This window comes from Mustela erminea, chromosome 18 (genome assembly GCF_009829155.1).
Source record: "Mustela erminea isolate mMusErm1 chromosome 18, mMusErm1.Pri, whole genome shotgun sequence".
In the NCBI taxonomy this organism is placed as follows: Eukaryota; Metazoa; Chordata; class Mammalia; order Carnivora; family Mustelidae; genus Mustela; species Mustela erminea.
Genome location: NC_045631.1, coordinates 19,480,475 through 19,505,752, shown reverse-complemented (window position 1 = coordinate 19,505,752; position 25,278 = coordinate 19,480,475). Strand labels below are relative to the sequence as shown.

At 54.7% G+C, this 25,278-nt stretch overlaps 2 protein-coding genes across 8 annotated transcripts; both read right to left on the bottom strand.

The window, feature by feature from the left end:
* Positions 1-2,817: 2,817 nt before the first annotated feature.
* FLOT2 (flotillin 2) lies at positions 2,818-18,348 on the bottom strand. 7 transcript variants are annotated; one of them, XM_032320635.1, is made up of 11 exons: positions 18,190-18,348; positions 12,631-12,712; positions 9,797-9,887; positions 6,421-6,544; positions 5,899-6,017; positions 5,707-5,820; positions 5,486-5,605; positions 5,179-5,393; positions 4,575-4,758; positions 4,145-4,294; positions 2,818-4,066 (listed from the first exon to the last, which is right to left on the bottom strand). In XM_032320635.1, exons 1-11 carry the CDS (start codon positions 18,236-18,238, stop codon positions 4,028-4,030), a joined length of 1,287 nt encoding a protein of 428 aa, XP_032176526.1. In that variant the 5' UTR covers positions 18,239-18,348; the 3' UTR covers positions 2,818-4,027. The 7 variants fall into 7 exon arrangements, with proteins under 7 accessions (XP_032176526.1, XP_032176525.1, XP_032176527.1 ...); XM_032320634.1 differs by lacking the exon at positions 9,797-9,887 and adding an exon at positions 7,556-7,646; XM_032320636.1 differs by lacking the exons at positions 9,797-9,887; positions 18,190-18,348 and adding exons at positions 7,556-7,646; positions 15,621-15,721.
* An 89-nt stretch (positions 18,349-18,437) lies between these two features.
* On the bottom strand, positions 18,438-23,394 carry DHRS13 (dehydrogenase/reductase 13). The gene is made up of 5 exons (XM_032320642.1): positions 23,082-23,394; positions 22,862-22,980; positions 21,693-21,816; positions 21,198-21,509; positions 18,438-19,529 (listed from the first exon to the last, which is right to left on the bottom strand). The coding sequence occupies exons 1-5, from the start codon at positions 23,206-23,208 to the stop codon at positions 19,087-19,089; spliced, it is 1,125 nt and encodes a 374-aa protein (XP_032176533.1). The 5' UTR covers positions 23,209-23,394; the 3' UTR covers positions 18,438-19,086.
* Between the last annotated feature and the right edge of the window lie 1,884 nt (positions 23,395-25,278).

Below are 25,278 nucleotides of genomic sequence, written 5' to 3'. Positions count from 1 at the left end.
ACTTTATTTATTTATTTGACAGACAGGGATCACAAGTAGGCAGAGACACAGGCAGAGAGGAGGAAGCAGGCCCCCTGCCGAGCAGAGAGCCCGATGTGGGGCTCGATCCCAGGACCCTGAGATCATGACCTGAGCCGAAGGCAGAGGATTAACCCACTGAGCCACCCAGGCGCCCCTAGAGTTTAATTTTTTAAAAAAGATCTTTAACATATCTGGGTTTTGATGGTGTTAAGTTCTTGTTTGCAAACCAGCAGACTGGAAACTCAAGAAATACAATGATCAATCCAAGTCTAAAGGGGGAAAAGACATCCATGTTCTCACTCAAGCATTCAGGCAGGAGGATCTCCTGTTTTCTGAGCGTTTGTGTTCTATTCATGTCTTCACTTGACTGACTGGCATTCACTCACATTATGGACAGCAATCTGCTTTACTCAGTCTACAGATAAATGTAAATCTTATCCAGAAACTCTTTTAGAAACATGCAGAATAGTGTTTGACCAGATGTCTGGGGATCCTATGGCCCCATCAAGTTGACACTTAAAATTAACCATCACGTGGAATATATTTGTTACTGCTTTATGAACTCCTGTTTTCTGCTTATCATCATATCTCATATGGACAACCGCTTAGCACCCCTAAGCAGTATGTCATGATGACTATTTGCCAATTGGAAAAAAAAAATGATTACAAAACATCCCTTCAGAAGAATGTATTAAAGACCAAGTATAAACTTTGAAAAAAAATAAAAAATAAAATAAAATTAAATTAAAAAAGGGGCGCCTGGGTGGCTCAGTGTGTTAAGCCGCTGCCTTCGGCTCAGGTCATGATCTCAGGGTCCTGGGATCGAGCCCCACATCGGGTTCTCCACTCAGCGGGGAGCCTGCTTCCCTTCCTCTCTCTCTGCCTGCCTCTCTGCCTACTTGTGATCTCTCTCTGTCAAATAAATAAATAAAATCTTTACAAATAAAATAAAATAAAAAAGGCCTTTAAGGGTGCATAGGTGGTTCAGTTGGCTAAGTGTCTGCCTTTGGCTCAGGTCATGATCTTCAGGTTCGGGGATCGAGCCCCACATCGGGCTTCCTGCTCAGTGGGGAGCCTGCTTTTTCCTCTCCCTCTGTCTGCCGCTCCCCCTGCTTGTACTCTCTTTCTTTCTCTCTCTCTGTGAAATAAATAAATAAAATCTTTTAAAAAAAGATCTTTAAAAAACCTCTTGGGATTAATTTCACTCATGTGGCATCTAAAAACAAAACAAAGCAGAAACAGACCTATAAATACAGAGAACACACAGGGTGGTTGCTGGAGGGGAGAGGTAGTAAAGAGAGGGGAGATGGGCAAAATGGGTGAAGGGGAGTAGGAGATACAGGCTTCCGGTTCTGGAATGACTAAGTCATGGGGATGAAAGGCACAGCACAGGGAATACAGTCAATGGTACTGTAATAGTGTTTTGTGGTAACAGATGGGAGCCACACTTGGGAGCATGGCCTAATGTGTACAGAGTTGTAGAATTACTATGTTGTACCTCAAATGTTACATTGAGTGTCAATTATACTTCAGTGAAAAAAAAAAGATACACAAAATAACAAATATTGTTAAGTGTAAAAAAGAAAGGGAAAAGAAGTGAAAAAAATCTCTTGGGATTTTGGTTGGAATTGTGGAGAATTGGTATCTTTGCAATACGGAGTCTTCAAATTCATAGGCATGGCATATTGGAGACATATTTTCTCTTTTTATGTCACATCTATTGTCCTCCACTCTGGCTAGTTCGAAATATATCCAGAATTACAGTGCTTCTCACCACCCCCATTGGTCTAAGTAGTCATCCTATTTTGGCTGTATTATTGCAGTATTGGTGAGAAGCAACTGTCCTCCCTGCTCCCTCCATGGCCCTCTTCACTTTTTTTTTAAAGATTATTTATTATTTTTAAAAAATATTTTATTTATTTATAAGATTATTTATTTGAGAGAGAGTGCACAAGTAAGCGCGAGCAGGGGGAGGGGCAGAAGGAGAGGAAGACAAGCAGACTCCCAGCTGAGTGGGGAGCCCCACTAAGGGGATCAATGCCAGGACCCTGAGATCATGACCTGAGCCAAAGGCAGATGATTAACCAACTGAGCCACCCAAGCATCCTGCCAGACCCACTTCTACCTCAGGGTCTTTGGACAGGAAGCTCCTCATTCATGGCTCATGCCTTTACTTTCTTCAGTGCTACCTTTTCAGTGAGGCCTTCCTTTGACAACCTAAAATTTCACCACCACCCCAAACTTTCTATTTTGTACCTCCACCTGAATGTAAGCTCTAAAAGCCAGCGTCCATATTGTTCACTGTGGTCTCCTCACCATCCAGGACAATGCCTGGCACAGAGCAAGCATTAGAGAAGTTTGTAAAATGAGTAAGAATATGAAAGCCCAGACAGATGACGTTACTTGCTCAAGATCACACAGGGGAATACCAACAGAGCTAAAATTTAAACCTAAGCAGTCTGACTTCAGAGTTCATGCTCTTAAGGCTGAGAAATGGGCTCCATTACTGAGCGGGACTCAGGACGGACAGCGAGGTGCAGTGAACCCAGCAGCCCCCACCATCTTCTGCCTGCAATGGAACCATGTCTCCCAAGGCTCAGCTCTGGCCACAGCACCCGGGCCGATGGCCTCGCCGCCCCAGGGTGCTACTGGGGACAAGGCCGGGGTGCTGATGCCCCCCAGTGGCTATAATGGGTAAGAACAAGGTGTAGCCTTCAGGCCGAATGTGTGTATGGGTGAGAACCTGGTCCATCTTTGCTTCCTAGTCCCTCCCCTCACAGAAGACACAGTCTGGGGTATAGGCATAACAGATCTTTATTTTACTAGAAGGGACAGGCAGTGGGGCAGTGCAGCATCCAAGCCCCAGACCAGACATGCAGCATCCACATGCAGGAACAGCTACACAGGCTGGGGCAGAGCCAGAAGTGGGAGACAGGGACCAGCGGATGCCCACAGCACCCCCACCATGACGCTTGGACTCTGGGTTCTTCTGTCTCCACTAGAGCCAGGAGACAGAGGGCTGGGCTGCTTCCCCATGGCTGGAACCCTATCACTCTGGTCAGAAGAAAGATGGCACAAGGGGTATAGAGTCTGGCCAGTCTACAGCACTTGATTCTGCATGGGGTTGGTGCAGTCATGCCCACTGGAAGGGCCTGGCCCCATACCTGGGACAGCGCAGGCCTAGCAGGAAGAGGGTCTACACACCTTCTAGTCCCCAACAGAGCTAGACCCTGATCCCAGAAAGGCTTAACAGAGTTGGGACTGAGCCCTACTCCACCTAGTAGGGACATGTCCATGAAGGGGACTTCCCTGAGCACAAGCAGGGGCCTCCTAAGGCAGTAGTGAACTGAGGGAGCTGCTATAGACAGGAGGCCTTGCCTCTGTGCCCCTAGGTAGGGAGAGAGAGGGAAGGTGCGAGTGCAGGGCTGGGGAGGGCGATGGCCAGCGAGGCCTAGGGGCTCAGGAGTGGGTAAGGCTGGGGACTTCCTGGGGTAGGGCTTAGGGCTGGGAAGACCAGGCCAGGAGAGGGGAGGGGCGCCATCCAACCCAGACCCTCCACACCCATGCCAAGTCTGGGCAAGGGCCACGGGGAGGATGGTCAGATGCACAGAGAACTTCAAGGCACCAGGATTCAGAGAGGCAGCAGGGCCACCGCCCCCCACAAGACAAGACAGTGATTATAATAAATGTCTTCAGTTTGAACTACATGATCTGTGTAGAGGGTGGGAAAAGAGAGGGAGAGAAGACGACAAAGGGAGAAACGTCCGGGGAGATGGGAGACGAGGGCAGAAGAGACGAACCAGATGGATGTGGCAGTGAATGTGAAGGTGTGGGAAGGAGAGAAGTGAGAGGACACAGCCAGAGACAGGAGAGGCGGGAAGACAGCCAGAGAAGGCCTGAACACGCAGCACTTCTGGTCCCTACGAAATAAGGCACCAGAGTCAGTAATGTTCCTGTTGTCGCTGTGGTAGGAAAACGGCTGCTGAAAACGGCTCCTTCGGGAGCCTCACGCCTGTGCACCGGTGGCCTTCTTGATCAGGGGTATCTGCCAGGATGGGAGATGCTGTGAGGCCGGGGCTCTGGGGCCGGTGATGGCTCCTCCTGCCACCAGCCAGGCACTCACCTTGGACAGGTCCACACCTGTGAGGGCGTGCACGGAGGCTGGCAGCTCGGCCAGCAGCCGGTTGACTTCTGATGTCACCTTGCTGTTGTCCCCGCTGAGGATCACAATCTCATCAACTCTGGTCAGGGGGGCGGCGATTTTAGCAGCAATCTAGGAGGTGGGGAGGTGGGAGGAGAGCTTGGCTGGTGCTGACTCGGCCCACCCGCCCCATCCGCTATCTCTCCCTCCTCCTTCTACCTCCCTCCATCCCAGCGCAGCTTGGGGCTTTTAACCCCAAGCCACAGCAGAGACCCAGGGGGTCAGGTGAGCCCATGTGTGTTGTAGGGGTCCTGCCCAGCTGCTGGGCCCCTCTGCGTTGAATGCTTCTAGCCAGCCTATGGCTGTGCTCTGGAAGAGGCCCCCCAGACCCACCCCAGGGTGGGGGCCTCACCTGGGGCAGGGCCTCCAGCACCAGAGCCATCTTGGCAGCATCCCCGTATTTCTGGTAGGCCTCGGCCTTGAGCTTCATCCGCTCAGCCTCTGCTGTGCCCATTGCCTCGATGACCGCTGCCTCTGCCTCCCCGAGCTTGCGGATCTTCTCAGCCTCTGCCTGCGCCAAGAGGACCTGCTTCACCCTGTAAGAGTTCACACCAGGCAGGATATAAGTGGCAAGAACCAGGGGCCCCCCAGGCCTTGCCTGGGCGCCGACAAATCCTCAAGCCCTCTGCTCTGATGGGTGTTGGAGGGCGGGGACCCAGGAAAGGAGGTGCCCCCGCTTTCTGGCTCTGGCCAGGGGAGGCCACTGGCTGCTTAGAGGTAAATGGGAGGGGGGACTAGCCAGGATGCCCGCTGAGCCAAACCCCACAGCGGGCCCTCAAACCTCCATTATCCCCTCCGGCCCTCCCAGTGCCAATCCCATGGGGGAGGCAGGTCACCTCCACTTCAGTCAGGAGGCTCCGGGAGAGGCGGCTTCCAAGCTGGGGCTGGGAAGCAAGCAGGGTGCACGGACCAAGGAGCCTGTCTAGTGCCCACCGGGCTGCAGCCAGAGTACTCACTTTTCACCCTCGGCAATCTGCTGTATGCGGTGGGCCTCAGCCTCAGCAGGGCGGCGCACTGTGGCGATCAACTCCTTGTCAGTGCGAAGGATCTCCTGCGCCTCCACTGCGATCTGCTTCTTGCGCTGTACAACCTCGATCTCAATCTCTTCCTGCCGGATCTTCTGCTGCTCCCGGGCGCCCTGCAGCTCATAGGCCAACTGGGCCTCTGCTGTCTGCGGTGGGAGGATGGGCTGTCAGAGGCCGGCTGCCAGGTTCTGAGCCCTGAGCCCCGAGCCCCGACCTGGGATGCCCGATGGCACCTCACCTTGATGTTGACCTCCTCACTAAAAGCTGACTTCTGCAGCTCAAAGGCTCGCTTGGAGTCGGCAATCTTGGTGTCTGCCATGAACTTCACATCCAGCATCTCCTTCTTGCACTCCGCTTCCTGGCAACCGCAGGGGCAGGTGCTGAGGGTCCCCCGTGCCGGCAAGGTCCCACCAGCCCTGAGATCCCTGTCCCTGGGGGTGGGAAGGAAAGACCGTGTACCCGGATGCCTGCGTCCCGCTCGGCCTCGGCCACCCCAATGTCTGCATCTCTCTGCACCACGGCGGTCTGCGTCTTGCCCAAGGAGCTCAGATAGTCCACTTTGTCATACACGTCCTGGGAGGGAAGGGGGGAGTCATCCTTGGGAACAGGCACAAAGGGGCCAAACACCCAAAGGGGGCCTGCACCCATCACCTTGATGGTGAAGCTGAGGATCTCGATGCCCATGCGGCCGACGTCAGGGGCAGCCACCTCCCGCACCAGCTTGGCAAACTGGTCTCGGTCCTGATAAATCTGCTCCACGGTCAGGGTCCCTGGGGAAAGAGGGATCGTGGGCTGGCTTCCTGGGGGCCCACTGGGCAAGGGAAGCACCATGCAAGCAGTGGTCTGAGTGTGTGCACACGTTGTACTCTGAGCTGGGCCTTCCTTGGGGTTCTTCTTCACAGCATTTAACACCGAGCCTCCTTCTGAGAGCCCAGGCTGGATGAGGAGAGGTGTCCCAAGCAACACCAGGTGCCTGACCAGACTGGCAGCCCTCGTCCCCCCCATCGCAGCGCCCTCCCCTTCCCTTGGGCCACCTAAAGTTTTGAAAAGAAAGTCTTGGTGGGACTGACGGATTCCCTTGCCCTGCACTGCACCCCTCCCTGCCCCGGCCTTGGAGATTCTGTGAAGTTCTTGAAGGCAGCAGAAGGGTCCCTGGGCGGGCCGGGGCCTTACCGAGGATGGAGCGCAGGTGCCCCTCCAGGGTCTGCAGAACAACGTTCTTGATGTCCTGCACATTCTTGCCCAGAAACTGTTCACAGGCCACTGCCAGCAGCTCCTTCTCTGTCATGATCTTCACCTGCCAGTGATCACAGAGGTGCCTGAACCAGGCTGGAGTGGGGCAGGCAGAGGCCCCAGACCCAAAGGTGTGGAGGATGGTGGCTGTGCCCCTCCCCCCTCCTTTTACAGACCTGGAGGCCCAGGGGCCGGGAGGTGGTAGAGACTGACCAAGGCCTCTAGTTGGGACAGCACACCAGGAATTCTTACACTGACAAACCTGATGTTCACAGGCAGCCTCATGCCCTGACACGGCCTGTCTGCTAGGCATCTGGGGCTCATCTCTTCACCCCTCAGCCCATTCACTCTTCCCTCATTAGCCAGTTCCTCCCATGCAGGCTCCCCACAGGTGGGACACCTGCAGGCTGAGGGTCAGAGAGGGTGAAAAGGAGAAGGAGTAGTAGGGACACAGACAGACAGGCTGAGGAAGAGAGCCTGGACAGGGCAAGAGACAGGTCTGGGGGGACGGCCACTGAGGGTGGGTATCTTCCTGCCTTTCCTTCCCCAGGTACTAAGGCAACCACCCCCTTACCAGAGGCCTCTAACACGGTTGCACCTTGCTGCTCTGTGAAGTTGAGAACTGGGCTAGAGCAGGAAGCCCCTTGCCCAGGCCCTGAGCTGGGAATACTAAGTAACCTCCCAGAGAGTTGCTCTGCCTTATGTGGCCTTGTCCTCTGGTCCCCTCCCCTTTAGACCCCAACCCAGGCACAGGGAAGGCCTGGATTCTGGGACGTGGCACTTCCAACACCTGCAAAGAATCGGGGGGGGTTAGTCAGATAGCAGCCCTCAGCACTGTTTCTGTCCCTTGCGGGCCCCGCTGAGGAGAAAAGGGGTGTCTGTTAGTCCTGCTGAGTGGCCAAGGGGCCGAGTGAGCACGTTCCAGTGGCGACGACCCTCTCTTGGTGGCGGGGGGTAGGGGCAGGGGCACTGGAGAGAGACTGCCCCTGGCTGCTGTCCTCTCCTCCTCCTCCCACACCCAGCAGAGGGACGAGGCAGCTCAACGGACATGCGCAGGGCTGCTGAGTTACTATACCTGGGCGACACCCGTCACAGTTAAAGCTACCCCCTCGGCCGTCTCTACGTCCTCGCAGCGGGGCTGCAACGTCATAATCTCTAGGGAAATCCTGCCAAGAAATGCAAAACAGGGGCATGGGTCTGGGGGCCCCGGGCCTGGGGTGTGGGGAGAGTCCAGCACCTCACTGCTCCAGCTGGGATGGGCTAGGGTCCTGCTACAGAGGGATGGGGGGACGCTTTGAGGGCTTGTGGGGAGGGGTGTGTGAGGAGATGCGGGAGGAGGCAGAGCAGCACCGGTGGAGTGTGCTACCCACAGCACACATGTCCCCTGCTCAGGGCAGCGTGGCTAGCGGTATGGGGGAAGGAAGCCGAGAAGTGGGTGGGGGTGGCCTGGGCCGGTTGGAGGGTTGCAGGGGTAGCTGTATGCGGATGGCCTGGGAATGCTCCGGAAGTCCTGGTACCCCCGGCTGTGCTGTGTTGGTCGTCTGCGGGCGTCATGGGAACATCCCTCAGAGGCCTTCGTCTGATCCTGGGTCTGCTCGGTACCCTGAGATACCCTGGAAAGCTCTGCCTACTAGCCTGGCTTGCTCGAAGTCTACCCGCAGCTGGACCTCGAGGGAGGTGATCCTTCGTCTGCCCCTCGCCGGGGAAGTCCCGGCTGGTCCCTTCAGCTGGCGGCAGGTTTGCCTTGAAGCCTATCCTCCAGGGCTGGTCCCGCGTGGCTCAAGTGTGGAGTGAGGGCAGAGGTCACATGAAAGCTCCCTGGCCCAGACCATCTCAAGGGACCACACCACCCAGCTTGAAAGGGACTTTCCAATTCCTCTGCAGACTTGGGGATGTGGGCACTTGCAGCTGTTCCAAGTAGGTAGTGGGTTGGAGGGGGAGTGGAGCCACTTTTGCGAGGGAACCGGGGACTCTGTCCACTCCACACAAGGTGCTCTGGGCTTCTCAGGCCTCTGTGCTGAGGCCCAACTGCCAGAGGCTACAAGCAATGTGTGAGGTGGGGACAGTCCTCCACCCGGGAAGAGCCAGCAGGACAGGCGAGGCAGAGGAGAGGTGGTGTAGGGTTTTGCCTGAGAAACCTGAAGGGCGATTTCACGCAAGAGAAGGGGATGGGTAAGAGGATGGTTAGGGCTCTTCCAGTCTGGGGACCCAGCGTGTAGGCTGAGGGGGGATAGGGGCTTTTTGATGCTCACTGCTACATCCACAGTGCTCAACAGAGAGCTGACGAGTGAAGCGGTGAAGGTGAGTGTTGGCACAGCACAAGGAAAGCACTGGGAGGGGTCAGGAAAGGGTTTCCCCGGCCATGGCCAGCTGCACAGCAACGGAGAGTAAGATAGCCGGTCACTTGCTTTTCTAAGTGAGATTGGATCCATGATAAAGCCTGGGTTTCTCTAGCACTCCCTCTTCTGCTGCTTTTTTTTTTTTTTTTTTTTTTTTTATTAGGCTCCATGCCCAGCATGGAGCCCAAACCGGGGCTTGAACTCACGACCCGGAGATCAAGACCTGAGCTGAGACCAAGAGTCAGACGATCAACCGACTGAGCCCCCCAGGTGCCTCTCTGTGGCACTTGTTTTCCAAAAATCCCAAAGAGCCCTCATATTGCTTTACTTGCCTTTCCCAACTCCCTACAAAGCACAGAGGACAGGATTCCCCTATCTCACATGTAAGGAAACTAACACAAGTGACGAGAGATTTGCTCAGAGGTTTCTGCACAAAAACGAGGGGTAGGAAAGAGCCAAGACTGGTTTTGCTAAGACCTGTCAGGGAGATCAGAGGAGGCCAAGGAGTTGGGAGAACAGAAATCTTCAGGAAACCCATCTTCTGGCCCTTCGAGGAGGAGGGCTAGGACTCGACGTGTGTCCAGATGGACAGGTAGGGGCTGGCTAGCAAGGGGCTCCGTGGTGCCTGGAGTGGTTGGACTGAAACCCCTCTACCCCGACAGCCTTGCTCTGGCACACAGGGGCCCTGTGTCTCCTGCCTCAACTTACCCCTTGGCATCCAAGGACACCCCCCTGGCAGACTTAGGCAGGGCTTCCAGACTCCCTTGCTCTTTCCCCACTAGCAGCCCCAGTAGGTGAGGGCAAGGGAACTGGGGATCTACAGGGGTCTATCCTGGCACCCAGAGCAGCGCAAGAGAGAGCAGAGGAGAGGGAGGCACACTGTCAGGAGGGGAGTCCATCTGGGTCTTGCCTGCCGGGCCCCACAGGGCAGGAAGAGAAAAGGTTAGACACAGAGGAGGAAGCAGGTGGGTTATTACCTGTGCAACCCCTGTTACGAATAGCGGGACCCCCTCCGACGTCTCAATATTCTCACAGCGACACAGGATGGTCATAACCTCCAGAGACAGTCTGAGGAGCGGCCAGGGGGAGGGAGAGGTAGGGACAGGAGGGGTAGGAGGGGACACAGCAAACACACACAGTGGTTACCAGACTAGCAATGATGCCTGATGCCTGGGGGCGGGGGGAGATTGCTCTCAGTATTTGAGCCCTCTCTTGCCAGCTCAGCCTAGGACTGTAGGGGGACAGAGGAAACCCCCTTGCTGGCCTGGATGCTTTCCCTAGCCCCCATATCCATCTAAGGAGGAGCTGTTGGGCTGGGAGTAAAGCCTGCTGACACCCTGGGCCTCCCCGAGGTGGGGAGGCCTATGCACAGGGCACCAAGGTTGCCCACCGCCTCACTTTCTCAGGACAGTCCTGGCACAGTCTGGGAGACTTGGCCTCACTTCTACCTTCCAAACACAGGCAAACCTCTGTGTCCAGAAACTGGGCAGGAGAGGCCAATGTGGGGATTCACAGGCCAGGGAAAATACCAAGTCCTTCTTTGGTCTGCGCTCCCTCTCACTAAGAAGGGAATTTTGGGCCAAAAAAGCCTAGGGAGAACCTGGGATTTTCTGATTTGGGGGGACAGGTGTCAGGGAAGGCTGGGGGAAGAAGTGTGTCCCTGCCAGGATATTCACAGGGACAACAGGGAGGGGATGGAATAATTCACTTTGGAATTTCCAAAGTTGGGCCCAGGTAGAGAAGGGGTTATGGCAAAGAAAGCGAGGTGCCTTGAAGCTGCTCGGCCCACCCTCGCTGGGCCTCCCTAGCACAGCCTGTGTGAGTGTGAGTGTGTGTGTGTGCTGGGTAGCGGGCTGGGCTAGGCTGTGGGCAGCGTGGGAGGTTTCCTGAGATCAGAGGAAAGGAGGACAGTGGCTGAGGCCCAAGGAGCAGAAGCAGGTAGGCCGGGGGATGGGAGAAGTAGGCCTCGTGGAGCACTGCTGGCACAGGTCACAGTGCCAGCCCTGGGGGCCCTCAGCCATGCAGGTGTGCAAAGGCTGCCTTCATTCAAGCCCCTAATCCTAGCACTCCTGGGCCTGAGAGGACTCTAGACCCGGCTCAGACAGGAACGCACCAAGCTCTCTTCCAGGGAAGGAGGAGAGAGGGAAGGAAGGAGAGAAGGAACGAGGGAAGGAAGGAGGCTGCAACTCAGACGCCAGAGGGGGAGCAGTCACTCAGGGGAGAGAGAGGGAGCCCACAGGAGGGCCTCAGGATCCTATAGGACTTGGCAGCAAAGAGCAGTAGGAGCAACTTCACGGAGGCTGGAGACGGATGGCTGACAACGGAGGTGGGGGACGTTGAGGGTGGCTGTGGGATGGGAGGCTTAGAATCCAGCCTGGGGTTAGAAGCCCCTACTCTGACCTGAGAGGCTCCTGTCAGCCTCGGAATATTGAGGCCCCAGCTTGTAGAGATGTCCTTCATATAGGCCAGGGGTCTGGGAAGGGGCGGGGCTACGGGCTCAGACTCCCCAGCAAGTGGGACCAGAGGGAGAACGCTAAGCTTGGGTGGGGGAGATCCGTTTCCTAGGACAAGGCATGAAGCCCTCTTCTCCTTACCTCCAGACTTACTGTCAGAGAAGCCTGGCCCCTTGTCTCAGGGGCTCTGCTCCCTAGAGTAAGCAGCAGGGGATGGGGGGGGTGCCAAGAACACTGAGCAAGGGCTGTAGGGGTGTGACCCTAGTGGTGGATGGCCGCGAGGGACAGGTGTCTGGGTGAGCTGCGAACTCTCCAGGGCCAGGCGTGCAGCAAGGTCTTTGGACAGGACACTATCATCCCGGGACAATGCCTCTGGAGAGGGCAGCCTGTGACTTCCGACAGGCCAGCTGGCCCACTCCTGAGAGGAAGCTGTGACCAGTTGTGGTTATTCTCGGACACTTTCAGCCTCGGGCCCTAACAGTCCCCTAGGATCCCTCAATTCAGGTGGAGCAAAGTGAGGAGAGGGCTACTGGGAAATCAGTGAAGTTAAACAGTTGATCTCCTGCTCTTGACCCTAGCCAACACCCTCAACCTCTGTGTAACCATGGGGCTTCCCTCTGCTGACTGGTGGAGCTGGGGCAGAGGGGGATTTCCACTGGAACCGCCACTGCCCCTCCTACCCTCCCAGTTCTGCTGCCCCTGCTGCCTGGGTCTGGCCTGGAAGGATCTGGGCACAGTCAGGAAGAGGGTGATGGTGGAAAGGTGGCTGGCCTGCCTCATTTCTTCCTGGGGGCCGGGGGGGCAAGTCTGGGCCTGCTGGGGGTCCTGGGGGAGCTCCAGGGAGAGCCGGATGACATCTCCCTTCGTTTAGTGAGTCTTTCCAGACTAACCACAGAGGTCCAGATCTGTTTTGCCCCGCCCAGCACCAATTCCTTGGCTCTCCTCCCCCTGTCTGTAAGTAGCCACTGCCTGCATTGTCTGGGCCTGCACAGGTAAGGGCGTATGTGGGTCTTTTCAGCCTCTCCTCTGCACAGGGAGGAAAATTTAGAATTCGTGAATAACTGAGCTAAACTTACGGAATGAGGATTCTGTCTGGGCATGACCCCCAGATGCTCTGGGACACAACCAATGTCTCCAGCGAAACAAAGCATCCCCACTAAGGAGAAGGTGCCCAGACGAACCCCCTACACCCCTTCTCACCTGCACCTTAGGAGGTCCCACCCCCCAGGATGGAATGTGGCAAGTGGTAGATGCTCTAGCTCACTGCAGGGGGAAGCGGGGCTAGGGGAAGGCTGGAAATCCTTCTTTCTCCCTTGCCCACCTGGATGCCAGGTTCCTGGGGGCCCCTGAACCCTTACCTCTGAGTGTCGGAGATACACCACCAGGCCCAGGCCCAGCCGCCAAACACGTACTGTTTATAGTCAGAACCACAACAGCCCCCTGGAGAGCAAAGCAAACCACTGCTGGTCAGTCAGTTCTTGGGTCTCTCTACTCCCCGTCCCTTCACCAGCAACTCTGGCCCTTTACTGGCCCTGACCCTTGACAATTCCCATTGTTGGTTGCTGAGGTCACACAGAAGGGGAAGAGAGCTCCTAAGGGCCTGAAACTCAAGTTCAGTAGATATGTGATTTGCATAAAAAGCTATCCAATGAGTGGTTCCGAATGTAAGTGTTTTCAGGGAACAGAGGAAGTCAGTGGGCAGGAGTGAACGGGAAAAGCTTCCATCTTTCATTCAACCATTCATTCAGCAAACTCGTTATGTAGGTTTCTGGGCTAGGAAGTCAGAGATGAAGACACGACTCCCATCTGGAAGGAGCTGGGAACTTCTCCTGAGATCATTAATACTAATACTGTGTGATCTGCATGTAATCAAGGCGTGTGCAGGCCAAGGGGGAACGCAGGGGACCCTGGGCGGGGGGCACGGGGCACTGGGAGCCCGATGGGAGGGAGGAGTCTCGGAGCCAAGATGGGATCCTCACTCACGCCCAGCAGACACATCTCAGTAAAGCTGTTTCTCTATTTCCAGGGCTGCACACTGACTGTGGGCCTCTGGGGAGTAGAGTGAAGAGGGAAGGCAAGGCCTCCAAACAAAGGCCAGCCTGTGGCACCCATGGGATAAGTGAAGAGAAAGGGGAAAGGTCGAAAAAGGAAACTCTATCAATTACACAGAATGTTGAATCAGGCCCCAACTTGAATCTAGCCGTAGACATGACCGGCACGCTGTCTGTGCAGAAGTGAGAAAAACCAATTCCTGAAATTCTTGTTGTGAACTCTCCTGCAAATGCCAAAATTATTCATCAAGTTCAAGGAAACTTTAGTAAAAGCTAGAAGGCAGTTTCCTTGCAGCGCAAAAAAACCAAAAAACAAAAAAAGAAAAACAAAAAAAACCCCAAACCAAAAATGTACAGGAAGTAGATGATTCAAAGGAAATGTGATTTGGGAAAAAGCCAGTGGGTGTCGTCATTTCTGTATTTACCAGCTTGGATTTTCGGGAAAGACTTAGCATGTGTGCTTCCAATGGGCAAGGGTCAGGGGTCGTTTCCTGTAGCTGGGTCACAGCGTCTCTGAGGACCCAGAGCAGGGAGAGCAGATCATAGGGTGTCTCAAGTATCAGGCCAAGAAACTGTGTGCGTGCGTGTGTGTGTGTGTGTGTGTGTGTGTGTGTGAAAGAGAGAGAGAGAGAGAGAGTGTGTGAGAGGGGGTCACATAGGGATTTAAGCGGGGGGAGCAACAAAATTACATTTGCATTTCAGAAACACCACTTTGCACATGGAAGATGGGGATGGGGTGGTCTAAGAGACTGGGGAGAAGACTTCTGCAGTGACCTAGGCAAGGCATGGTGGCTGATGTTGGGGAATTAACTTCCAGAGCAATCTAGTCCGAGAGGATTTCCTGTGAGGGTTGAAATGTTGCATAGTTGCAGTGTGTAATACGGGGGCTTACTTCACACCTGAAATGTGGCCAATGTGACTGAAGAACTAAATTTCTTTTCTTTTCAAAGACTTTATTTATTTATTTGACAGAGATCACAAGTAGGCAGAGAGGCAGACAGAGAGAGAGGAGGAAGCAGGCTCCCTGCTGAGCAGAGAGCCCGATGCGGGCCTCGATCCCAGGACCCTGAGATCATGACCTGAGCCGAAGGCAGAGGCTTTAACCCACTGGGCCACCCAGGAGCCCTCTTTTTTTTTTTTAATTTTTTTAAAGATTTTATTTCTTTATTAGGGAGAGTATGAATGGGTGGGGGGCGGGGGAAACGGGAGGAGCAGAGAGAGAGGGAGAAGCAGGCTCACTGCTGAGCAGAAAGCTCAACACGGGGCCCATCTTGGGACCCTGGGATTGCAACCTGAGCCAAAGGCAGACACCCAACCGACTGAGCCACTTTAAGTTTCCATTTCTAAATTTCTAATTTAGAAATTTAATTAATTTAAGTTTAAATGGCTAGTGGCTACCCTATCAGTGTAGCTGTGGAGTCCAGGTTGGAGTGGGTGGGGACACCAACAAGGGAGAGAAAGACAACAGGGAGCTGGAGAGGAGTTCTGGACAGGTGGAGGCGAAGGGGCCCCCACAAGGGCAGAGTGACAACCAGCACAGAGAGCTGGTGCCTGAGCCAGCTCATTGGGCGGCCGGCCCACTTGGCCTCCAGGGCCTGCACTGTGCACAAGGAGCCTTACCGGAAGTTCAGGGAGCAAACAGCCGGCATGCAATATGAGTAGGGGAGGGAAGAGGAACTCTGTTTCTCTGTGATGGAAATACCAGCCTGCAGGGCTGCTGCACAAGGGAAGCTACTGCAGGCTTCTCTGCCCTGGGAGTGGGGTGGGGAGGCTCTAAGGGTAAGTGATCAAGCTGAAACCTAAGCCATTTTAGGATATGAGAACCTGAAAGGGTCACACATCACAGCCTGTTTCACTCTGGCCTGGTGAGGGCTAGGGCCTAGCTGCCTCTGGCCAGTGATAGGGAGCTTCTTCAGTGTAGGGGGTAGAGGTGGTAGGGGTGGAGAGGGAGAAGCTTAAGTAATGGGAGGTGGGGAGGTCCATGCTTTACCCTTAACTTAGTCTTTGACCTTGGGAGCAGGCTGTCACCACTTAAGCTGGGTCTTGGCCAAGGGCAACATGGCCAGGTTCTCAGGGGTAGCAACAACAGGAAGCTGGGCCTTCTAGTCTGCCTGCTCTGCCCACCAGCAGGCTCCTCCCCCTGAAGGCATCCTCCTCCCAGGTTCCTGGTCACCCTGAGTCTAAGAAGCACCACTCCCCAAGGAGACCATGTCCCTTCCTTGATCTCCCTTGCTCTCACTCTTTTCACACCTGGAAGTTTCTTCTGGTTTTATCGTACGTTTTCTAACCCAACTTACTTTCCTTTGTTCTGTCTTTGCCCAAGCTGAAGAATCACAAAACAGGGGTGCCTGGGTGGCTCAGTCATGAAGCGTCTGCCTTCGGCCCAGGTCGAAGGGTCCTGGGATCAAGGCCTGCATCAGGCTCCCTGCTTAGTGGGGAGTCTGCTTCTGCCTCTGCCCCTCTCTTCCACTCATGCTCTCTCTTTCTCAAATAAATAAAGGAAATCTTAAAAAAAAAATCATGAAACATCCCACAATAACCTCCACCCCGCTCTCGGCCCCTCCAGACCCAGCCCACCCCTCTGCCCTCTCAGGAACACTCTCCTCCCTTCCTGCCTCTTTTCTACCTTCTTCCCACTACTCCAGAAGACCATACTCTACAAGGGGGATTTAGCTGTTTTTGAGTCACAACCCCCCTTGGCCATTGAGCAATGCTGGAGTGTTCATAAATGCATAAAAAAAACAGGAAACACATCTGGAAAGTTATAAAAATATTAAAATAACCAAATGTATGGCATGTAATACGTGGTAATACATGTGATACAGTAAAACATTAAATAATAAAATCCAGTGGTAAATTTAATAACTAGCTTAACTTCAAAGGCATGATGAGCACGAGTGACTTTGATGGTACCTACAAAAACTGTGGTGTGGTGGGAAAATATCTCCTAATACTATCCCGGGTTGTGGCCGGCATTTATAAAGTGAAGAAATGTTAACTTTCGATTCAGGTTAGTGAGAATAAAAATTCACGTCTCTCCCTATCCAAATGCACACACCTCTAAATTCTCCCCATGGACCCCAGGTTAGGAACCTCTGATTTATTGTAGAGACAAGAGAAAGGTGTATGGGGTTTGGATTCTCCTTTTAGGTTCCTGACAGTAGAAACAGAGAAAGAGGTTTTATATTACAGATGGGCAGAGGGAGGTAAGACAACCAGAAAAACTTCCAGCCTTTTCAGGTGGAGAAGATGACCAGGGGATATATCAGCATCCTTCTCCAATTGGGCTGAATGAGATGCTTCTAGACTTGGACACCAGCTTAAGTAACCAGGTGGGGGCAGGGCTGGGAGGGCTGCTCCCCTCTTCCACAACTTGGGTGCAGGGAGAGAGAGGGATCTCGGCAGGATCAACTCAAATCCCCAGGTACTGTGATACTCCCTCTTCTCACCCATCCTTCCTCGACTCCAGCACCCTCAATTCTCAGCTCAGCCTCCTCTCCCCACCCCTGAAACAGCTTCGAAGCTACAATGCACTGGCCTCTAGCCAGAAAACCAGGATTCCAGCAAGGGGAAGGTACACAGTGGCCCATGTTAGGTGCTCCTCTCACCTCTCAGTCTCGAAGCTTGCTCTCTCAGCCCAGAGTCTCGGCTTCCAGAAAGAAACTCCCCGAGAGAGAAAAAGTGTGGTGCAGATAGGTTCTAAAAGTTGTCTTTAGGATCAGGGCCTGGGAGACAGGTTCAAGTCTGGCCTCGGTGCCCTCCCAATCCCAAGGCCACCTCTGGTTTTATCTGCTCTCCCCCCAGAGAGGAGCGTGCTTGTCAGGAAGAGTGGGGATTTCCTGTCCTCCAGGAGAGACTGATTCTGAGATCCAAACAGCCACAGGCCAGGTTCTGGGGTAAAACCTCCCAGTGCATTGATCACACCACCCCCAAGGCACAGCTCCAAACCCTGGTCTAGTCCACCCCCTTCTACAGCCCTAACAACTCTTCACACAGGCTGGAAACTGGCATCCATGGGGGGATCACCTGAAGGATTCCTGCAGCAGGTCTTCAAGCTGTCAGCAAACACCACCCTCCCCAGCACCGGTGAGCCAGGAGCTGCACAAACGGGGCTTCAAAGGCTTCAGCCATCTCTCAAGATACCCAAATATACCAAATTAAGCAGCCTTAAGGCAAAGGTACATCTGCCCTCCCCAGTACAGCAGTCCCACGGCCCTGTGGAAGCTCCCAGAAATTCTAGAGCCTGTAGCATTTTTGCAATCAGGGCGATACAGCCCAGAACCCGATTTCTCAACCTGTAGAGGCCGCACCCGCATTTCTGGGGCGGGCAATGTCAGTAAGCCCCAGCAAGCCCCAACCTGCTCAGAATTAACGGGAGCACAGGGATCCCCGTCTCAGCGCCCCTCCCCGGGCAGGCACCTGCCCTCGGAAGCTGTAAGACCCGCCCCAAGGCCTGGGCGCCGGAATCCAGCCAAACCGCTGTGTTCCGGTAACCACGGGTTCACTCTCTCCGGCCTCAGGTCGGGACCCCCTAGGCCACGGTGGAGTAGAGGGGAAGAGGCGGAGAAGGGAGAGAATAAACACGAGAAAACACGCAGTGGCAGGGGGAGTCCCGATGGGCGCCGAGCACCGCAAGCGTGAGAATGGGGGGGGCCCTTCCTGGAAGGTTCTCAGCCCGACACCCGCGCCCCTTACCCCGTCCCTCACCCTCCGCGCCCTTCCCCGGCCTAGCCGGTCCCCGCTTGCTCCGCAGCCCCGCACTTACCCCGAACCCCCTCCTCGACCACCTCAGCGGGCACGGCCGGCGCGTCCCAACACCCTCCAGGCCCCTGAGCCCCGGCCCCACCTCCCTCGCAGCTCTCTCACCTGAAACCACCAGCGCCTCGTTGGGCCCCACCGTGTGGCAATTGCCCATGGCGCCAGCGGGACGGAAGGCCCCCGGGCACCGCAGGGACCTGGACAGCACCGCGCGCACCACCGGCCGCGCCCTGTCTATCCCGCCACCCCCAGCGGCCGCCCGCCCGCGCCCCTCCGCGCTCGCGGCCCCGCCGGAAGTGTGGCGGCGGAAGGCGGGACCGCCGGGCGACAGCGGCGGCCGCAAAGCTTCGGGCGCCAGTCCACACGTTTTATTTCCCTGGGGTCCAGCCCCGCAGCACCCCGGGACAGCGCACCCTACTCCTGCGGGCCGCCCGCACCCGACGGCGCGGCCCTGCCTCACCTCTCCGCACCCAGCCGACCGCCGTGGGCCCCGGAGTCACACCGCTCCCGCCCTCCCCTCCGCCCCACCACCGGCGGTGAGACCTTGGGCAAGTCCCTTACCTCTGCAGCCCAATCCCGCCTCAGCAAATGGGGGGCATGTAACTACGTGGCAACATGGTTTTGCAAAGGGCCCAGTTCGGTAATTCTCAGTGTTGCACTGTAATTAGAAATTACAACCCCCGTACGCCCTCACCCAAAGCTGATCAGCATCACCCAGAGTGGGGACAGAGGTACGGAATTCATATTGCTCAGAAGCAACGTCTGGCGCATTAGCCCTCACCTCTCAATCTGGGATTATTGTTATTCTCAGGAAGAGATCACCACCCACGATTTCCTTCCACCAGGAAAAGAGCTGTTCAGGACACAATCTGAAGCCCCAGCCAGGAGGCATGGAGGTAAAAATTGCAAACCCCTCAGTGCCCAGGGCAGGGTTTGACATGCAGTTAAGGTTTTCCAGGGCCACCAAGTGTCATGGAAAGCATCCCAGCCTGGGGATTAGGAGATTTAGGGCTCAGGTTCAGTTTTAACGTGAATTCTGTGTGTGACCTTAGATAGGTCTGGTGAACTCTGAGGGCTGGGGTGGGATTCAGAAACTGTGGGCTCCTTAGAGTGGGGTCTGCTCAGGGAAGATGGGGCCCCTGGGTCCTCAGGCTGGGGCTCTTCATCAGGTTCGGCCTCCTCTCCAGGCCCAAGGCCTGCCAGCCTCTTGCTGGCCTCCCATAGTCGGTGAGCTGCACGGTCATCTCGGGCAGCTGGGGACACCTCCTCCACATGGCAGTTGGCAAAGTATCTCCCACTAAGGGGCTCAATGCCCTCCTGGAGAGCGCAGTACAGGGGTGTCTGGGCACCTCCTCTTGGAGCCCGCAGCACAAGCCAAGCTAGTGGGCGCAGAAGTGGGCGGAGCCATCCAGGAACATGGCGCAAGAAAAGCTCCGAGTTCACAGGCCCTGTAGACAGGAAGAAAGGAAGGAGTAGTGAGGATGGTGGGCGAGGGCGCAGGGGAAGAGCAACAAGAACAGGGCTAGAAGCGAGTGGGGAACAGAGTCCAGTTCCAGGGAGACCAGGATAGTATTGAGTGAGCATTCAGGGTCCCCACAAGGTGACCTCACTCATTTCAACAGCAAGGCTCCTCCTCTCCACCTGTACATCCCCCATCTCCCAGGTTTTCCCACATGTTGAATCCCCTGCCCAAGGGGACCTCTTTTCTTCTAGCTCAAGTCCTATTCCTTTGTTTAACCAGCAAATGTGTACTAATGCCTATGGCAGACCAGCCACTGTTCTGGACATTAGAGATGGGAAGTGTAATAAAGGCTTATAAATGTTAGCTGTGATTATTATTGTCACTGTTATAATTACTAGTGAGCCTCAGGCAACGACTTTCTAAAGTGCAGTATGGTTGGTGTCTCACTCAGTCGTTGGAGTGTGACTCTCAACCTCCGGGTTGTGAGTTTGAGCCCCATGCTGGCTGTAGAGATTACTTAAAAATAAAATCTTAAAAAAATGCAGTATGGCAATATGGGTCATCCTATAATGTGTTCCATAAGGCAGAGATGGGCCTTATTCATCCATTAACTCCCTCAGACTAAAAGTTAAAATGCTAGAAGTGGACTTCTAGACCCTAGATGACCCAGCCCATCTCTATACCTCATCTCTCTCTCTCTCTCTTTTTTTTTTTTTTTTAAGATTTTATTTATTTATTCGACAGACAGAGATCACAAGCAGGCAGAGAGAGAGGTGGAAGCAGGCTCCCCGCTGAGCAGAGAGCCCAACGTGGGGCTCGATCCCAGAACCCTGGGATCATGACCCGAGTTGAAGGCAGAGGCTTTAACGCACTGAGCCACCCAGGTGCCCCTATACCTCATCTCTTGCCACTCTCCTCCTCTAACTCTGTTCTAGCCTCATGCGGTCCCTTGTTCCTTCTCAGGTATACCAGGGACTTCTGCCTCAGGGCCTTTGCACGTGCTATCCACTCTGTTCTTTATGCTCTTCTCCTCTGAAGACCACATGGCTCATTCTCATCTCCTTCAAGCCTGTCACCTTTTCGTCTATGCCTTCCTTGACTGCCACAGAAAAATAGCACCTGCTGTCATTTCCTATCCCTGTCACTCTGCTTTATCTTTCCCATAGCATTTTATCGCCACCTGTCATTGAATGTATTTATTAGCGATCTCCCCTTCCCTTAAACTAGAATGTAAATTCTACAAGGAAAGGGCCTGTTTTATTGACTGCTGTCTTCCCAGCACCAAGATTAATGCCTGGTACATAATAGGTAATCAGTAAAAGCTTCTTGAATGAACAAGTAGTTATTAGCCATCATCATCATTATCCTCCTATTATAGTGAGTTCATTCATATGGATGGCTCCTTGGGGTGAGAACCTGGGCTTCAGTTATTACATACCCTATCCAGTAGCCAGCATCCAGGCTTACTGGTGTGAGAGGAAGAGCTCAGACAAGAAGAACCTCCTTCCAAGACCTTCCAAGGAACAGGTCTCTCCTCATACAGTGCTTCCTTACTGTTCTGAGAGTCTGGGGCTCAGTGAGAGGTGGGGGGTGCACAGGATGGGCCGTGGATCGGAGAGGGGACTCAAAGCACAGTCAGAGAGCCAGGCCTCACCTGGGTGGGCTGCATAGCAGGTGACACCAGTACCCTCCAGCTGCGTGGCGAGCTCCCTGGCAAACAACACGTTGGCCAGCTTACTGTCGGCATATGCCCGTAGCTCCTGCCGCCAGCCCACCACCGGGCGGTCCAGGCGCGTGAAGTCGAGGCGCCCTCGCCGGTGGGCGGCTGATGATACCACCACCACGCGACTTGGGGCGCATGTCTTCAGCCGGGGCAGCAGCAGATGAGTCAGCAGGAAGGGGCCAATATGGTTCACTCGCAGCATCAGATTGAACGGCTTGTGGGTCCGGCCACAGGAACTGATCCCTGGGGCAGGGGCTCGACATGAACCACTGCTCCACTGGGACCCCTGAAGACCTCAGTATCCCCATCTGTGAGAGGGTGGTAGGGGGCATCCTTCCCATGGATCCACTGGCCCTTGGCATACACCTGGCTGGAGGGGACAGTTGCCCACCCGCCGCCCCCCCTGCAGGGCCTGCTGCCCCTCACCGGCATTGTGGATGAGGATGTCCAACCGTGGCTCAGAGCTCAGGAAGGCGGTGGCAAAGGCCCGCACGGAGGCCAGACAGGCCAAGTCCAAGGCCATGAAGATGACCTCATTGTTCCCACTTTCCTGTGGGGCAGCAAGGGCTGGGCTTGTCACCAGGCACCTCTCTCCTCTTCCCTGTCCCCAGGTACCAAATTTTGAGAGTCCTCCTCCTCCTTTTACTAAGATCTGCCCTTATGCATTAGAATATAGTGGACAAGTATATGGACTCTGGATGCAAAATCCTGACTCTGTCTTTCATTAGAGCGTGACGTTAGACAAGTGTGACATTCATCTCTCTGGGGCTGAGTTTTCTCGCTGTAAAATGGGAACAACGTAGTATGTATCTCATGAAGTTGTTGTGAAGATTCAATGAGTTAATAAGTGTGAAATACTTAGAACAGTGCTTGGCCACCAGTCAGCACTGTGTAGGTAGCTCTTGGTATTATCATCATCATTCCCTCTGACCATTATTGCTTATCCTAACATTTACAACTGACTTCTTTCTCCTTGGTCTCCCCTCACCCATTCTTGCCCCTCTCTTGCCCCTCCTCTCACCCACCACCCCCACCCTAGTCCGGGCCTGTACAGCCACTGAGGGGTTTTTCCCATAAGTCTATTTTGACAGTCCATACCCTGCTCAGGACCCTTCACTGGATCTTCACTGCTCATCCTATAAAATCTGAGTTTCTCAACAGAGTCTGCAAGGGATTCCAGAATCTAGCCCCGGTTCAGAGCTTCCAGCCTCTTTATTTCACCTCTTTACTCCATATTTTGTGGTCCATCCAGCCTCAATAAACCTTTGCTTTCAGTTTTTAAAAAATCAATTCAGCTATCTTGCCTCAGGGCCTTTGCATATGCTGTTCCCTCTGCTGTTCCCTTTCCTACTGTCTTTCATTGATGTAAGTTTTACCGATCCTTAAACGTCTTCAAAAAGCGATCAGTTCTTTCAGAAAGCCAACGTACTAGCTAGCTTGAGTCTGGTGCTCCTTCCCTGTATGACCAGAGCACCAGCCGACTGTTTTCTGCAAGTAACGACCAGTTAAGGAAGCCGCTCTGTTCGCCCTTCCGCGTCCTAGTGTGTTTTCCGCTCACCCTCTCCCCTTCTCCGGCCTCTCCCCCGACCCCTCACCTGGCGGAGGTCGAAGGCGGCCGCCTCACCGCGCTCCCGGCTGCGACAGGCCAGCACCACGCGCGCTCCCCGGCGCGCCAGCTCCAGCGCCGTCATCTTCCCGATGCCGCTGTTGGCGCCTGCGGTGGTTGGGCGGTAGCCTCGCTGAGCCCCGTGGGTCACTGACCCCGCCGTACGGCCTCCCCGCCACCCGGCCGCCCGCGGGCCTTCTAGCACTTACCGGTGACCACTGCCGTGCGGCCGCGCAGGCTAGCTATGCCGCCGCAGGGCGGGGCCTTCACCAGGTTGTAATAGACAAGCACGTAGGCACCCAGCAGCAATCCCGCGCCCAGCAGCAGCGCCTCCATGCCCGCCGTGCCGCCAGCACCCCCACGCCGCCCGCACAGGCCCCGCAACTCCCTGGATCGTCGCCCGCCCGGCGGCTGCCGGCCCGCCCCGCACCCGCTCGCGCCTCCTTGGAAGGCGGAGGCGGAGGCGGAGGCGGGCGAGAGGCAGGACAGGGGTGTGTGTGCGTGCGTGTGAGCGTGGGCCCTACGAGCGCCCCCTAGGCATGCGTCTTCGTCCTCCCGGTGTGTGCTTGTGGAACACCTTCTAGGTGCGCGTGTGCATTTGGACCCTGGCAGCGCCCTCTAGGCGTGTGCCTGTGGGAACTCCTTCCAGATGCCTGTTTCTGTGCATTCACACCTACTCTTGAGAGTGTGAATGACTCTGTGAGTGTGTAATGTGCCCGTGGGCCCCAGGATTGCTCTTCAGGTTGTGTTTGTGCCCTTGGATCCTAGATGTAAGCACCATGGAGATGTGGGTGTACTTGCAGGCCCAGGAAGTAACCTGTGGCTGTGTGTGCTGCGGAACCACCTTTTACGGGTTTGTGCCCATGAGTGCCAAGAGTCCCTCCAGGTTTGTGCATGCATCTCTGGTCTCTGTCAATGTGTGCCCTTGAACGAGCCTCTATGTAACTGTCCTTTGTGCGCATGCGCCGTAGCAGAGGCCTTGCCGGAGGGGCTCACAGGGTGTGTGTGAGTCCTCTGGGTGTCCTCTGTGCTTAGCAGAGTCTTCCCCTTCTGGAGAGGTGTGTACGTCAATGCTGTTATGTCTGAGAGGGAGTGAGTCTGGTCCTGGATGCCTTGGCCTCCGTAAACAAGTCCTTCAATTCCTTATCCTCACTTCCAGCCCTCAGGTTCTAGAATTCTTCCTCATTTTTCCTATAAAGGTCAGAGAGATGATGCCACACTCATTCATTACCTGTCTTTATCTCCCTGCCTTTGGTACCCTCTGATGCCCCCCCATCCCCTACATTTCTGAAGGGAAGCAGCAGGAAGACAATAAAACACAAAATCTATTATCTGACTTCCAGGAGGAAATTTCTCTGGAGTGGTCCTCACAGGTGGTAGAAAGATAAGAATCTCCATGACTCAATGCAAGAAGAGACTATGAAGGCAAGGTGGGTGGGGACAGCTAGGGAGGCTCGGGTAAGGGGACTGCTGGCCAGGTGACTTGCCAGGACAAGGACTTGCCTGAAGAAACCATTACAACTGAGTACCCACTGTTTGACACTGTGCCCAGCAGTGTGGTTAGCCTTGGAAATACTGAGAGGAACAATGTGTTTCTGCCCTCAAGGAGTTCAGGAGGCCCATCAGGGTAGGAGGAGCTGAGTGGTGGAGACGAAGCTAGGCGGGTAGGTAGAAGCCAGGGACAGACCCGATTTGGGGAGAGGGGATGTTTCCGACTTGGCTGCGCTATGGATTTGGGGTTCAGTTGTAGATGCTGTGCAATGAAGCTGGTAAGAATATTAATGAAACAAATCGGTGCGCTCTCCATCCTCAAGGCAAATTCCTGACACACCAACAGGTACCACTTCCTTGAACACTGCTGGGATAGATAAGCAGGTATCTCTAAGGAGTCAAAAAGAACTTCCCAGAGAAAGTGTCTCATGGCAGGTCTAAAAGGAGTTGAAAAAGGATTAGAGCTTGGTTTGATGAGAGGATTCTCAGGGCCTTAGAATTAAGGTAACGCAGCAGATTCTACTGATGAGCTGTGATTATAGGGAAGTTAGGATTGCTAGTCAGGCACGCTGCGGCTCCACTGGTCTTTTTCTTCATCATGCCTCCCAGAGACGTTTGAATTGACTGATTGCTCCCCACTAGATTCTAAGCTTCAGGAGGCAGGAGCCATACCTCTTGACTGCTCATATCGAGTTCCCCAGACGAAGTCCAAAGTCCCAGCAAAGGCCATGCATAGGGGAGGGACTCTAGTGATGCCTGAATGAGTTGCAACGTGCCCAGTTCAGGCGGACAGCTAAAGGACAGAGCCAGGTGTTGACTTCTCCCAGAACTGATGACTCAAATATGATAGCAAACAACTGAAACTAAAGGCAGCCCCAGCTCCTGAGGTTCAAGTTTCTAGACCAGCATGCAGAG

Bases quoted from the DNA above. Each gene is read 5' to 3' on its own strand.
- FLOT2 (XM_032320635.1), bottom strand. From the start codon at position 18,238: ATGGGCAATTGCCACACGGTGGGGCCCAACGAGGCGCTGGTGGTTTCA. The intron at 5,606-5,706 runs GTACACGGTCTT...TGCGGTTGCCAG, and splicing joins AGCGGGACGCAGGCATCCGG to GAAGCGGAGTGCAAGAAGGA. The intron at 4,067-4,144 runs GTGAGTGCCTGG...CCATCCTGGCAG, and splicing joins CAGGTGTGGACCTGTCCAAG to ATACCCCTGATCAAGAAGGC.
- DHRS13 (XM_032320642.1), bottom strand. From the start codon at position 23,208: ATGGAGGCGCTGCTGCTGGGCGCGGGATTGCTGCTGGGTGCCTACGTG. The intron at 21,510-21,692 runs GTGAGGGGCAGC...CCCCTGCCCCAG, and splicing joins CATCCTCATCCACAATGCCG to GGATCAGTTCCTGTGGCCGG. The intron at 19,530-21,197 runs GTGAGGCCTGGC...TCCTGTCTACAG, and splicing joins CTGCTATGCAGCCCACCCAG to GGCCTGTGAACTCGGAGCTT.